At 44.8% G+C, this 14,046-nt stretch overlaps 1 protein-coding gene across 4 annotated transcripts in view; it reads right to left on the bottom strand.

Moving 5' to 3' along the window:
• The window catches only part of LOC132361167 (NIPA-like protein 3), a 45,508-nt gene that overhangs the window by 17,827 nt on the left and 13,635 nt on the right, over positions 1 to 14,046 (bottom strand). For all 4 annotated transcript variants that reach the window (XR_009501509.1, XM_059915949.1, XM_059915948.1 and 1 more), the window contains exons 2-5: positions 10,690 to 10,758; positions 8,902 to 9,073; positions 6,261 to 6,320; positions 2,148 to 2,293 (exon numbers count right to left, since the gene is read on the bottom strand). Coding sequence is in view for 3 of the 4 variants with exons in the window: in XM_059915949.1 (XP_059771932.1) it covers positions 2,148 to 2,293; positions 6,261 to 6,320; positions 8,902 to 9,073; positions 10,690 to 10,758 (447 nt within the window). In the remaining variant the exon portion in view is untranslated. The remainder of the gene's footprint in view (positions 1 to 2,147; positions 2,294 to 6,260; positions 6,321 to 8,901; positions 9,074 to 10,689; positions 10,759 to 14,046) is intronic.

The following is a 14,046-nucleotide window of genomic DNA, read 5'->3' as shown; positions in this document are numbered from 1 at the left end:
GTCAGCCTGTCTCGTTCAGTTTTTATACTCACAGTGTCTGGCACATAGCAGACACTCAATAAATATTTACTGAATTTGATTTGGCCAAATCTTTCCAGCTGGCAGCACTGCCTCACAGTGACGATGGAGGAAGCCAAACTGAATTGGTCACTGAGCATCTGTCACGTGCTGGGTGGACCTGACAGCCACCCCGGGTGCAGGGACCCCGCCAGTTAACGTACAGAGAAGGAGGCAGAGCATGCGGCTAAGTGCCTTGGTTACGGCTACACAGTATGTAATGGACTCGAGCCCAGGACGCTCTGAAAGAGAAGCCTGTGTTCTGGGGTTAAGCTTTTCCTGAAGAGGTGGGTCTCTGGCTCTGCCCGGCAGACACTTCTCCATGCCTACAGGTCAACGCTGGGGCTGGTTGGCGCTAGGGAGATGACACAGCCCCAACCTTGGGGGAATCTATCATCTGCCTCACGGGCAATCGGAGGAAAAAGGACGTTCGGGGCCTCTACAGCAGGCCCAGGCTGCTTGAGTCAAGGCAAAACAGTGAACACCTTCGTTAGCAGGCTGTGGTGACACGTGAGGCCAGGCAGGCAGGCAGGCTTCAGGTCCAGCTCTGCTCTCACGGGAGTCTGAGCAAGTTTGCTAACCCTGAGATCCAGTTTTCTCGTCCATAAAATGGGGAGAAAAACACCTATGTTATAGGACTATCGAGGGAGTCTGAGATGTGATGAAACAAATTTTCACACATTGAGGTCTAGGGAAGTCATTCTGGCTTATACATGATTTAACTCAGATTTTATGCTAACAGGGACTTCCCCGGTGGTGCAGTGGATGAGACTCTGAGCTCCCAATGCAGGGGACCCGGGTTCGATCCCTGGTCAGGGAACTAGATCTCATGTGCATGCCGCAACTTAGAGTTTGCATGCCAAAACTAATGAGCCCACCTGCCGCAACTAAGACCTGGTGCAACCAAGTAAATAAATAAATATGAAAAAAAAACGATTAAAATGGAGAAATTAAAAAAAAAATTATGTTAACTAAAATGGCCTATTTGCGGCCTTTCAAACATACATTGTAACCTGCTTTAATTATTAAAGAAAAGGGTACACTGACCAGAAGTAAAGAATGTTCACATTAAAAATAAATAAATAAATAAATATTAAATGCCTCCCTTCATGGGATGCCAATGCTAGTACACCTGCGATGATAAGATTCCCTTCCCAGGTACCAAGGACAAACCGACTTGCTGTGTACATGCTGATCTGTTTTTTGTTGTTGTTGCTTTATACCTTAAAGGAATGTATCCCTGACTTGTTTAATGTTCTTCGACCTGAGAAGATATAAAACTGTACTGAAAACCATGCTTCTCCAGAGCACTTCCTCGGAGTTATCTGAGAGGCTGTCTCCCAGGTTATAGTCCTCAGTTTGGCTCAAATAAAACTCCTCATTTACTGGTTATTTTTGTTGATAGATAATACATTAAAAAGTGTTTAACATGGTGCCGGGGGGAGCAGGAATACACCAGTAGCTTTATCAAATACCTTAGATGTTTTCCTTGATTAGTCTATTTGTAATCAATTTAGATTACAATTAGTCAATTGTAATCTATTTGTAACCTTGATTAGTTCTGGTTGGCGGTTTAGAAGATAAAGTCTGCAGTGTCGCCCGTGTTTCTATCAGCTTCTACCAGCTGTGTGATAGCGGGCAAAAAAAAAAAAATAACATTCTTTAACTGTCGAAAATTTTAACTTTTTTTCTTACCATAACAGTTAAATGCTCACTGTAGAAATTTTGGATAATATGTAAAGACGAAGGTGAAATAAAAACACAATCATAATTCCATCTCCCAGAGACAACTACTGATGGAGTTTCTGTTTTTCTATCCAATCTTTTACAGGTAACGTACAGACCTACAAATACCTCTAAAAAAATCAAGTTATCATACTATACATGCAGTTTTAGACATTACTCAGGACACAAGTGAAAAAAAGCACTTCCCCAGGAACTACATGCTCTCTGCGAGCGTGGTGTTCGGCGCTGTGAAATACGTCATGATTCCCGTGAACCCCATCTTGCTGGGAATTTGGGTTTCTGGTTTCTAGGACTCCATCCCCACCCCCACCATCTCAGGTGGAAGGACCGGAGGCTTCTCTTACCATGTACAGGAGAAAAGGCCAGCTCACAAGATGTCTGATGATGTTCTCGCCTGTCATCTTCTCGTGACTGTTGGGTGCGAATGTCACCAGCAAGTAGGTGCCCACGATGGCCAGACCGCAGCCAACGAAGGATAAGATGTAGCGCCCTGCAGGGATGGGGAGGTCATCACAGGGCTTACTGCAAGCGCCCGCCCCAGGCCAGCATGTGTCTTTGGGGTAACATATGGGGACGTGCTATTGCTTGAATTTTGGGTTTTTCTTTACTTGAAAAAAAATAGAGTATCTTCATGAATGTCATTTTGTTTTTCTACTTTTTTGGCCACGCCTCAAGGCATGCAGGAACTTGGTTCTCCCACCAGCAATCGAACCCGTGCCCCCCTGCAGAGGAAGTGTGGTGTCTTAACCACTGGGCCGCCAGGGAAGTTCCCTGAATGTCATTTTTTTAAGATACATTTAGTGTTAAAAAATTTTTTTAGTAAGATAGCATGCATACAAAAAAGTGCTCGATGAATTCTTACAAAGTGAACTCACCCATGTAACTAGCACCCAGGTCGAGAAAGGGAACATTCGTAGGACCCCCAAATCCCCACTCGTGTCCCCTTCCAATCACTAGCCCCCACCCCAAGGGCAACACTTTGACTCCTACCAGCACTGACCATTTGCCTGGGTTTGTACTTTATATCAATGGATTCGTACAGTACGTTTTCTTGTGTCTGGGTTCATGCAAGACTATGTGAGATTCATCTGTATCCTGGCATGTGGTGGTAGTTTCTTCATTCTCACTGCTGTACGGTGGTCCATGTGTGAATAGGATACAATTTATCATTTCTACTGTTGATAGGCATTTAAGTAGTCTCCAGTCTTGGGTTATAACAAATCACGTTGCTACAAACATTCTTGTGCATGTCATTTGGAAAACATATGCATGTAGTTCTATTGGGTACAAAACTAGGAGTGGAATTCCTGGGTCACGGGAGATGTAGATGTCCAGTTTAGTAGGTACTGTCGAATGGTTTTCCAAAGTGGCTATACCAATTTACACTCCCACCAGTAGCATATGAGCAAAACTGCATATTTTTTCTTCATTTTAGCCATTCTGGTATTGCACTCTGGTTTTAATATGCATTTTACAAGGAACATTCTAAAGCTAGATGGGCTAGATAAAAACAAAAAACAAAAAAACCTCAAAAGCAAACCTTCAGAGCCTACGGTATGCCTTTGAAAAACTGTCTCAGCCTCTCCCAACTGGCTATTTAACTTACTCCCAAGGGAACTATCTAAATACTATCAACACTCTACTCCTCAGACCTGTCAGAAATTGTTGGTGGCCCAGGAGGCATGCTCCTGGGGAAGGACCAGAGTCTCCTGACTCTTCCCCAGGGTCCTGTCACACTCCAGTTGAACCCTGTGGGGCTGGTGAAAAGCCTCTGATTGAAGTTGAGTGAGCCCAGCCCCAGGCAAGCTGAAAAGGGCTGTGAGTTCTGAGCTGCACATATTGTGACCACAGGCTTCTGGATTTTTCTGTGATAGAATTAACTCTACCTGTTTCATTTCACTATCTCGAGGAAATGTGATACCACATTAAATGTCCTTTATTTTCATTCTAGGCCTCAAAAGGTGTTCAAAAACCAGTTGTTCAATTGCTCAGTGAATGAATGAACCAATGGTTCATTCAATGAATGAATGAATGGTTAAACTCAACAAGGTAAGTTCTGTGCAAGTCTATTGTCTTAAGTTCTCCGTAGGCAGGGACAGGTCTTACTCATCAGTATGCCTGCGTTGTCCAGCAAAGGTCTAGCACTGGGTGAATGTTTGCTGTACTTAATAGAACTCTAAGCAGGGCAGCCAGGTACAGCTGTGCAGGTTGCTCACTGCACAAGGGCAGTGAAGAGGGCTAAAATCTAGTTCATGCTCTGCTCACCAAGGCATTTGCCCGCAGAACTACAGACGCCCAGAGGGGCATCTTTTTCTAATTCACATAGCCATGCCTCTCATTCCAGGACCACCTAGCATGACCCTGGAAGGGACATAAACCTCTACACTGATCTCAGAACCAGCCCAGCCCCGCCCCGCCCCCAGCAGAATTACTACAAATCATTCTGAGTCTTTTGGTCTTTGTGGTGTCATTTGTTTGCTGAGCAGTAGTTCTGCTTTTTTCAGTGTAAGATTCTTTTCTTTTTCCACCTCCTGGCCCAATCTTGCTGTTACTATACACCAATGATTCAGAACCGTGGTTCCCAAACGTGGCTGTGTGTCTGCACCATCTTGGGAGCTTCTTCTCCCTGACATTTTGTGTTTAAAAACTTTCAGACATAAGGACTTCCTTGGTGGTGCAGTGGTTAAGAATCCGCCTGCCAATGCAGGGGACACGGGTTTGAGCCCTGGTCCGGGAAGATCCCACACGCTGTGGAGCAACTAAGCCCGTGCACCACAACTACTGAGCCTGCGCTCTAGAGCATGCGAGCTACAATTACTGAGCCCACGTGCCGCAACTACTGAAGCCTGCGTGCCTAGAGCCCGTGCTCCACAACAAGAGAAGCCACTGCAATAAAAGCCCGCTCTCCGCAACTAGAGAAAGCCCGCGCACAGCAACGAAGATCCAACACAGCCAAAAATAAATAAATAAAAATAAATTTATATTAAAAAAAATCTTTAATAGTAAGCACCCATAGTCCCACCACCTAGATTCTAAATTGACATTTTATTATACTTGCATTATCCCATATCGCTATCCATTTTCTTCATCCCTCCACTCATTCATCAAGCCAGGTTATTTTTGGATACATTTCAAAGCAAGTTGCAGACTAATATACTTCACCCTGGGGAGCTTTATGAGAATGCAAATGCCCAGGCCCCAGCCCAGATTTAAAGTCTCTGGGGATAGAGCCTGGACCCACCATCATGTCACTCCTTAACTCCTTAGCGTGGCTTGTGAGCCCCTGCATCATCCAGTTCCTCCATACCTCCTTGCTCTCATGTCCTGCTTCCTCCTTTACTCATCACCCTCCAGCTACACTGGCCTTACTGATACCGGACACACCAAGCTTATTCCTGCCTCAGGGCCTTTGCACCTGCTGCTCCTTCTAAATGGAACACTGCCCACAGACCTTGGCATTGGTAGTCTCCTTAGTATCAGTTAGGTCTGGGCCCCACCTCTTCAGAGAGTCTAACCCTGACCAGTCTAGGAAAAGCATCCCCACATCCCCAGTGCCCCAACAAAAAGCATTCTATTTTCTCTGAAGCACTCGCTAAGATCTAGAATTATTTTATTTAGTTAGTTATATAGTTAACTTGTTTACTGTATGTTCTCCCCTCCAACACACATATACATTAGACGGTAACCTCCATGAGAGTAGGATCCTCATCTGTCCTACTGCTATATCTCCAGCACCTACAACAGAGGGTGGCACTCAGTAGGTAACTTCTTCCCCACTCCTTGGGTTTCTATGTGGAGGAAGCTCCAATGGACTGACACTTCTGCCTCTTGCCCCACTGGTCTGCATTTCTCGACCGAATGGAGTTAATCTATCGAAATTATTTAAACATTCTGGCTCTGACCTTTTTTTCTCTCTTCTCTGCCCCAGGATATGTATGGCAGTAATTCTGGATAAGTGTTCCATTCTGTAAACCCAAATATTTCCTTGGGAGACTGGCCCAAGGTCTAGCTGTGGGCTGGAGCGCATTGGGGGAGAGTGTAAGCAAGTTCATGTGGCTGCATGTTCTAATCTAGCTTTTATTAGGAATAAAGCATAACTTCTGATCTCCTGTGTTTGACTTCCTTGTTTAGTTCTCACTGTTTTAAAACTCAGTTAGGGAAAGAGGGTGCCTTTTACTGGGCCTCCTAAAATCCCAGCAGTCGATGTTCAATAAATATTGATTGAATGGAATAAATGAAAGCCCATTTTAAAAAGTTGCACAGATGGTTCTGATGTGTAGCCAAGTTTGGGAACCACTGATTAAAAAACCCAGCTCTCAGGAGCCTGATGAGGGTGGGATACAGAACCACACTGGGGAGCAGGAGACAAAGGATCTCTAAATTGGGGTGAGCTGGTTTTATAATGAAAAAAAGCACAAGCATAAAATTAAGAACAGAGCACAAATCCACGAACTTACTCAGAAAGTCTTTAGGTTTCCATTTTTCTTTGATGAATATGATTCCTATGATGGCGCTGGCTATAAAAAAAAAAAAAAAAAAGCACAGGGAGAAGAGCATTGAGGCTGCCATCAGTCAAATGGAGTCCCTTCGCCAGTGCCCTTTGGGTTGGCTCATCTGCACTGGAGCTTGCCTAAGCTCTCACTCATGCTCCCAAGAGCTCAGTCTCTTGTTATTAGGAACAGAGGCTCCTCTCTGAGCCACCCTGAGGATTTCCTACAAGGCCAGGAACACCGGGGGTTGAATACTTGCTGTGTGACAGGCAACTTACGCAAGTTATTTCTGGCGTGTTTGCTCTTTGAGGTGGGCACTGTTATGATTCCATGTGAAAAATGGGGACACTGAAGCTGAGAGAGGGAAAGGACCCACTCAAGACCATGCAGCTGGCAAGGAAAGTCTGGGCTCGAACCTAGGACTGTTGGAGGCCAGGGCTCTTGCTCCTTCAGAAGGCAATGCCTACCTCTGACATTTCCCCCCTGCTTCTTTTCTTTTCACTCCCTGACTCTTCCACGCTTGCAGATGTACTCAAACTTTCTTGTGACTGTCCTAAAGGATGGGGCTGGCATTCACCGTGAACAGACCTGTGTTACTATCTCAGGTCTGCCTCCTCTGGCTGGGTAACCTGGGTAGGTCACTTCACCTGAGAGTCAGTCTCCTAGTCTCTGAAATCGTGAGCTGGATCCAGCCTTCACCAGCTTGCTGAGGGTTAACAGTCAGGAAACCATTGGTAGCTTGGAATCAGCGACAGTGTGGGTATTTACACCCTTTACATCAGAAACATTAAAAATCAGGTCTTCTTTTTTTTCCCACTTTTCTGTCCCTTCCCTTCTTCCCTCCCTCCCTCCACCTCCTCTTTCTTTTCTTTTTCTTCTTCTCTCATTCTCTCGAGTTGGTTTATCAGGACATCACTGAAAATACCTACTTCTCAGAGTCATAGGGGTAATTAAATGAGATAATATATGCAAATCACTTAGTACATGCTCAATAACTGAGTTATTATTATTATTATAAAAGTACCTGGAACAGTGACTAATAAGTAATAGGTACCCAATAAATGGTGATTATTATTTTAATATTTATTTTTAATATTATTTGAATATTAACTTAAGAAACTCTAAGAGCCCCTTAATTTCTAGGGGATGATATGTGAAGTCCCATCATTATAATTCAGCCCATTTTTAAGAATTTGGTTATTTGATCCTTATTAAAATTCAAAGACTAAGATTTAAAGCACTTAGTCATTCAGTCACATATTCCTCATTGTCAATAAAGGTTCTGAGAGCCCCTTGGATAGATGAGCAATGGGCAGAGGACAAACCTAAATACCTATTGGGGCTGGGAAACAACACAGATGTAGAAAGTGGGCCAGATGTAAGACAGTAGAGAGAAGCTGAGACTATGGCAGACAACTTGCCTCAACTAAAGGCACTCAAATGATATTTTGAAACGATACTGGGTGGGAAAGAACACAGAATGCCTGAGGACCTCAGTCATCTTGTAGGCTGCCTGTTTACCAACCCTGGTCAGGAAAAAGAGGGGCTTTCAATAAATAGAATCAGGGAAAGCAAAGAGATTTCCGCTCCTCTGCCAACTCCTAGTAATTGGTAATGACTGCCTGAAGCTCTGAGAATTCTGAGGGCCCATCCAGGCTCACTATGATTGATTAGTGATGTCTGCCTTGGGTACTGCAGGGGCACATAAATGCCATGCATATGCCATCCCTGGTATTGAAGAGGCCCTCTTAATTCCAGGAGGATTAAGACTCAGAACATGATTTTCTCCTTTAAGAGCAGAGAAGAGCTTCTCGGCACTGTAATGCTTACCAGCAAGATGGAAGGAAACAATTCAAAGCAAGTTCACTGTCCCTGCTCCTATGTACAAAAAACTATTGTTCACTAATGTACTAACATCTTTTATTTAAGAAGAAAAGAATTTTTTTTCTAATTCTATTTTATTTGTGACTTCATGGACATTAAAACTCCTTTGTCTTCCAGTTGGTTCAAACGTTCTGAAACACTGGTTCAGTGATTACAGAAATCATAGAAAAATGGCAGATGAGAAAGTTAGTGATGTTTTAAAAATGGTATCAGTTGATGTAAAAAGATCAGAGAATAAGCTGAATGTGCATTTCTTAGAGGTGTGAAATACCTGAACTCTGAAAGCTTAGTTTATCTTGACGGTGTTAGGATGAATGTGTCAAGGTTTATCTTCCTTCTGCAGTAGAAATAAAAAGCAATTCTGATAAACTTTCCGAATCTTAAACAGATTCTGGAGGCAGACAGCCAGTTTGCATCCCAGTCCTGCTTCTCGCTAGCTGTGTGATTTGGGGAAAGTAACTTCACCACTCTGTGCCTCGGTTTCCTCATCTGTCAAATGGGGATAATAACAGTATCTCCCTCAAAAGGCTGCCAGGAAGATTAGAAGAATCACTATCTGTAAAGTGCTTAGAGCAAGTCCTGCTGAGTATGAAGCCCTTTGTAAGTGTTAGGTATTACTGGCAAAGCAAAAGCTGGTTTGGTGAGTCTCTTTGATCCTGGCGGTGACCTGCTCACAGAGGTGGGCAAGTCCCAAGGGAGGGGCGGGGTGGGAGCTGGGTCTTACCTATCACGGAGACGGCGCTGAGGGGCACAATCAGCGAGAGCGGGGCGAAGGCGTAGGAGGCAAACACGCCCAGCTCGCCCAGCAGCATCAGGAACAGGCCCAGCCACCATGTCTTGGTCTTGAAATAGGCCCGAGGGTCCTTGGAGCCCGCGAGGCGGATGTGACAGTACTTCTAGAAATCCGAGAAAGAATGCGATTTGTCCAGATCTCCGGGGAAAAGATGCTAAGATGCACGAATCCTAAATCCACCCCCCACTTTTAAAAATAGTTTGGGGAGATCTGTCAAGTTTTTTTGGAGTTCTGACTCAGACAAGAGTAAAGCAGTAGTGATCTAAATCTTAGGTTGCTATTCTGAGACAGTAGTTCTTAAATTGGCTGGGAAGCCTTAAATTCCCTGGGAAGCTTTGAAAAACTACATGTGTCTGGGCCTCATCCTCAGCGGGGAGATGTGGGCGAGGCCTGGAAATGTGCATTTCTGATGCACATCACAGGCAACGAGCAGTCTGGGGTGGGAGCCATGATCTAAGGACCCCCACTTTAGCCTGGCCCCTGGGTTGACTTTTCCCTCTAATAGCAATGCCCAGGAGTCCCCGTGTTCAGTGTGCCCACTTGGACACACTCCTTGCTGTAGAAATGCTGGCAGCTCTGCTGGGCAGCTCTGTGGGTGCTAGTGGACCCTGCCCTCCCTCGGGTGGATACTTGGCCCAAGCACGGACTATATTCCTGGTTCTGGACATGTGAACTTGGGACACAGACCCTGAGGCAGTGACTAAGGAGAGCCAGAAAGGCATGTTGACTTAGAGGGTCAAGGCTGCCGTGTGGGGAGGATCTTGATGAGGGCTGCACGGAAGCAGGTGCGTAAGCAGAGGTGCTGGTCTGCAGAGAGAAGAGAGGGACCCACACAAGGAGCTAAGAGACCACGCAGCCTCGGAAACACACAGAAACACACGTGTGCGTATGTGGAAGCAGCGTGTTCACGTGCCTGCTCCAGAGGGGCAGAGCGGCTCGCCGAAGCTGGAAGCTGTGCAGCGCTGGGGGAAAGCGTTGGCCAGTGTGCTGTGGGATTTGTCCTGCTGGCAGGTGTCAAGTCTTGGACTGGGTTTCCCAGAAGCAGTCCCTGAAACAAGGGCTGGGGAGCAGGGAGTTGATTTGGGAGGTGATTCCAGGAAGCATAAGTCAGGGAGTGGGAAAGTGAGACAGGGAAGGGAGGAGGACCAGGGAAGGGTGCTTTCATGGTGAGTTAGTGCTTTGGGCAACTGGGGCTCAGTCCCTCTGAGAAACCCTGTGAACTCCCCCTCAGAACCATCCTACCCAAGGACGGGGGCCTGGAGCATTTATCCACTGACTCCCATCCCCCTCTGGTTGAAGGCTGCCCCCGGGGCATTAACAACCGCCACCAGCACCCAACACACACAGCTGGCTTCCCAGCTGCACCTGCAGCCAGTGGGGCCAGTTCCCATGGTGTCATCAACTGGCTCTAAACCACAGCTGCCTGTGAGCTCAACTAGGCCGAGGAGTTGTGGGGCAGGGCGTCCACATCAGCTGCTCCAAGGCGCCCCCCAGAGACCTTTAAGTAACGGAGAGCACCGTCTTCATAGTTGAGGGGTGATGGGGGATGAAGCGGGGGCAAAGAATCAAGGGAGATTCTGGAACAACCTAAAAGGTATTGTCCCAGCCCTGGGATGGAATAGGCAATGTCCCCCAGAGAGGAGGCAGCCGGGCCTGCACCAGATACCCTGGCTGTCGGTTGTATCTCTGCCCCAGGCAGTGCTGGTGACTGAAACGTACCTGGAGGTTAAGCGCAATGCTGACCACAAGGTGTCCGAAAATCGCCAAGAGGGCGCCGATCAAGTTTTCCTGTAAGGAAAGTTCACAGGAGCAGACATGAGCTGGGCCTAAGCCAAGGGGCCCCAGGACACATTTGAATCCAACTGTTTGTTGTCCCAAAACAAAACCAACCACATCCATCACAAAGCCACGCCCCCCAGACCCTCTATTGGAATTTTTCTACCCGAGTTTACTCTGGCTGCCTTGCTGGTTTACAGAACACAGCTTGCAATGGGACACTACCAGAAAGCACCATCCTTCGTCCTCCAGTCACAAGGACTTGATAAGGCCTAAATCTGCTCTTCCAGTCCCCTTAATGTATGGACTTGGTATGGTCTTGCGCAGAAAAGCAATGTTCAGAAGTCAGAATTTACAAGAAAAACACAGGCGGGGATACTATTTGCCATCTAATCAGTGGAGTCTTCCTATTCCCAGAGGGGTCTCAATGAGACTCTTTTAAGTGGCAAAGTTGCTTAGGGCACTTTTAATTATTTAATTTGTAAAAATTTAATTTACGTCACCTTAAGAATGAGGTTCAGATTCTTTAGCACGGCATTTTTTTTTTTAACTTTATACAATGATTACCAAACGTATATTCACTGTAGAATAATTAGGAAATACAAATGAAAAGAACAATAACGCAAAAAGATAAAAAGCCATGTGTCACTCTAAAACCCCCAGAGATAGTTACTGCAAACATTTTGGGTTTTGTAAAAATTTTTTTCTGTCCATGAATTTTGATGTCAATGGCAATGTTAATTTATTTTTATAAAAATAATATTATAATTTGTTTTATAACCTGTTCCTTTAACTAATATATTATAAATACATTCTCTTGATAGGCATATCTAATTCACCATTTTTAATAAATGTCAAATAACTCACCATTTGGATGTGCCATATTTTCTATCATTGCTTCTGTATTATTGGATACTTAGGCTATTTCCTTTTTTAAAAACAATGCTGTGATCGAACATTCTAGTTCATGCATTTTTGTGCACTTATGAGGATTATTCCCTTGGGATAAATTCTTAGAAGTGGGACTGCTGGGTCAAAATGTAAGTGGCCCAGCATTTAAACCACACTATGTTATGTCCTCAACACACCCTCCAGCATTATCCCGCTAAACACCAAAGGAATGCATCATTTTAACCAAATAGGAATCCTCTCTTCCCAGCATGGGCTTTCCCAACTCCTCCTTTGCTCAAGAGTCTCCTCCCACGGGTTTGACTATTTAAGATACCCCATATAAGTGGAATCACGCAGTATCTGTCCTTCCGTGACTGGATTATTGCCTTAGTCAATTTGGGTTGCTATAACAAATACGATAGACTGGTGGCTCAACAGACATTTATTTCTCACAGTTCTGGAGGCTGAGAAGTCTAAGATTAAGGTGCTGGCTGATTCTGTTCCTGGTGAGAGCCTCTTCCTGGTCTGCAGATGGACACCTTCTTGCTGTGTCCTTACATGGTACAGAAAGAGAGCTCTGTCTTCTCTCTCTTATAATGGCACTAATCCCATTTATGAGGTCCACCCTCACAACCTAATTACCTCTCAAAGTCCGCATCTCCAAATACCATCACATTGGGGATTATGACTTCAACACATGAATTTGAGGTGGGGGGGAGGCGAGGCACATTCAGTCTAGCACTTATTTCACTTAGCGTAATGTCCTCAAGGTTCACCCATGTGGTGGCATGTTCCAGGATTTCCTTCTTTTTTAAGGCTGGGTAATATTCCATTGTAGTATAAACCACATTTTCTTTCTTCACTTATCAATGGACATCTAGGTTGTTTCCACTTCTTGACCACTGTCGATAGTGCTGCAATTAACAACAGAGTACCAATATCTCTTCGAGATCTTGATTTCAATTCTTTTAGATCCTGTCCAGACTCCTGACTCATAGAATTGTGAGCAGTAAAATGGTTGTTGTTTTTAGCTACTTAGGTTTTCAGGTGGTTTGTTACCCAGCAATAGTTAACTGATGTGCTTTCTTTTTTTTTTGATGGATAGGAATCTGAGGATACTAATGTTCTCATCTTTTTATTTTTTTTATTTATTTATGGCTGTGTTGGGTCTTCGTTTCTGTGCGAGGGCTTTCTCTAATTGTGGCAAGTGGGGGCCACTCTTCATCGCGGTGCGCGGACCTCTCACTATCGCGGCCTCTCTTGTTGCGGAGCACAGGCTCCAGACGCGCAGGCTCAGTAGTTGTGGCTCACGGGCCTAGTTGCTCCGCAGCACGTGGGATCCTCCCAGACCAGGGCCTGAACCCGTGTCCCCTGCATTAGCAGGCAGATTCTCAACCACTGCACCACCAGGGAAGCCCCCTGATGTGCTTTCTTAGTGGACCAACGTTGCTTAACGATCCAGCAATTTTTGGCTGGGACTCAAGATGTGACTCTATTCCAGACATTTATTAGTGGGTGGCTTTGGTCGTCCATCTGATTTGAGTATGGATCACTCTACTGCTTGGTCATCTCCCCCCTTTTTTGCTCAGTTAAGGTATTTTAATGTCTTCCCATCTTAATCCCTGGCTCTAAATGCTCTTTAAGGCCATTCTATGAAACCAGAATATCTTTATTTAATGTGTCACTACCTTTTTCATTGAGACAAATTCAAAAATCATAAAAGTCAGCATTTTGACGTTTTTAAAGTGTACCATTCAGTGTTTTTTTTTTAGTATCTTCACAATGTTATAAGTGATGCCATTGAAAATGGTGGAATAGAGAACTCCAGGGACCCATCCCTCCAGTAAAACAATGAATGAACTGGCAGACACTGTCTGAATCAACTTTTCTACAACTCTGGAGTCTAATTAAAAACTTATAATAAGAAGGGGAAGGCTTGGTGAAGAAAGAAGCAGTTGCTTTATGGTCAGAGAGCAATGTGGCATTTTAAATTGCCTGCCAACCATCCCTTACACTCCAGACCTATGGTAGTCATGAGGACACAGGGAGCAATAAGGACCTTATTTTTTAAAAATTGTGGTTGTGATTTAAAATAGATAACCAACAAGGACCTACTATATAGCACAGGGAACTCTGCTCAATACTCTGTAATAATCTAAATGGGAAAAGAATTTGAAGAAGAATAGGTACCTGTATATGTATAACTGAATCACTTTGCTGTACACCTGAAACTAACAAAACATTGTTAATCAACTAAACTCCAATATAAAATTAAAATTAAAAAAAAAATTGAGGTTGTGGATTCCAACCTGTCTGGCAGCTCCCTGAAGGAACAGCACAAGGGCTTGCCTTTGTTTTGCCTGACTTGGAGCAGTACCAGGGCTGGGGGGGTCAGCTTCCGAGATGCTT

Source organism: Balaenoptera ricei, chromosome 1, assembly GCF_028023285.1.
Source record: "Balaenoptera ricei isolate mBalRic1 chromosome 1, mBalRic1.hap2, whole genome shotgun sequence".
Taxonomy (NCBI): domain Eukaryota; kingdom Metazoa; phylum Chordata; class Mammalia; order Artiodactyla; family Balaenopteridae; genus Balaenoptera; species Balaenoptera ricei.
The sequence above is the reverse complement of the archived record's forward strand: the minus strand, read 5'-3'. Positions and strand labels throughout refer to the sequence as shown.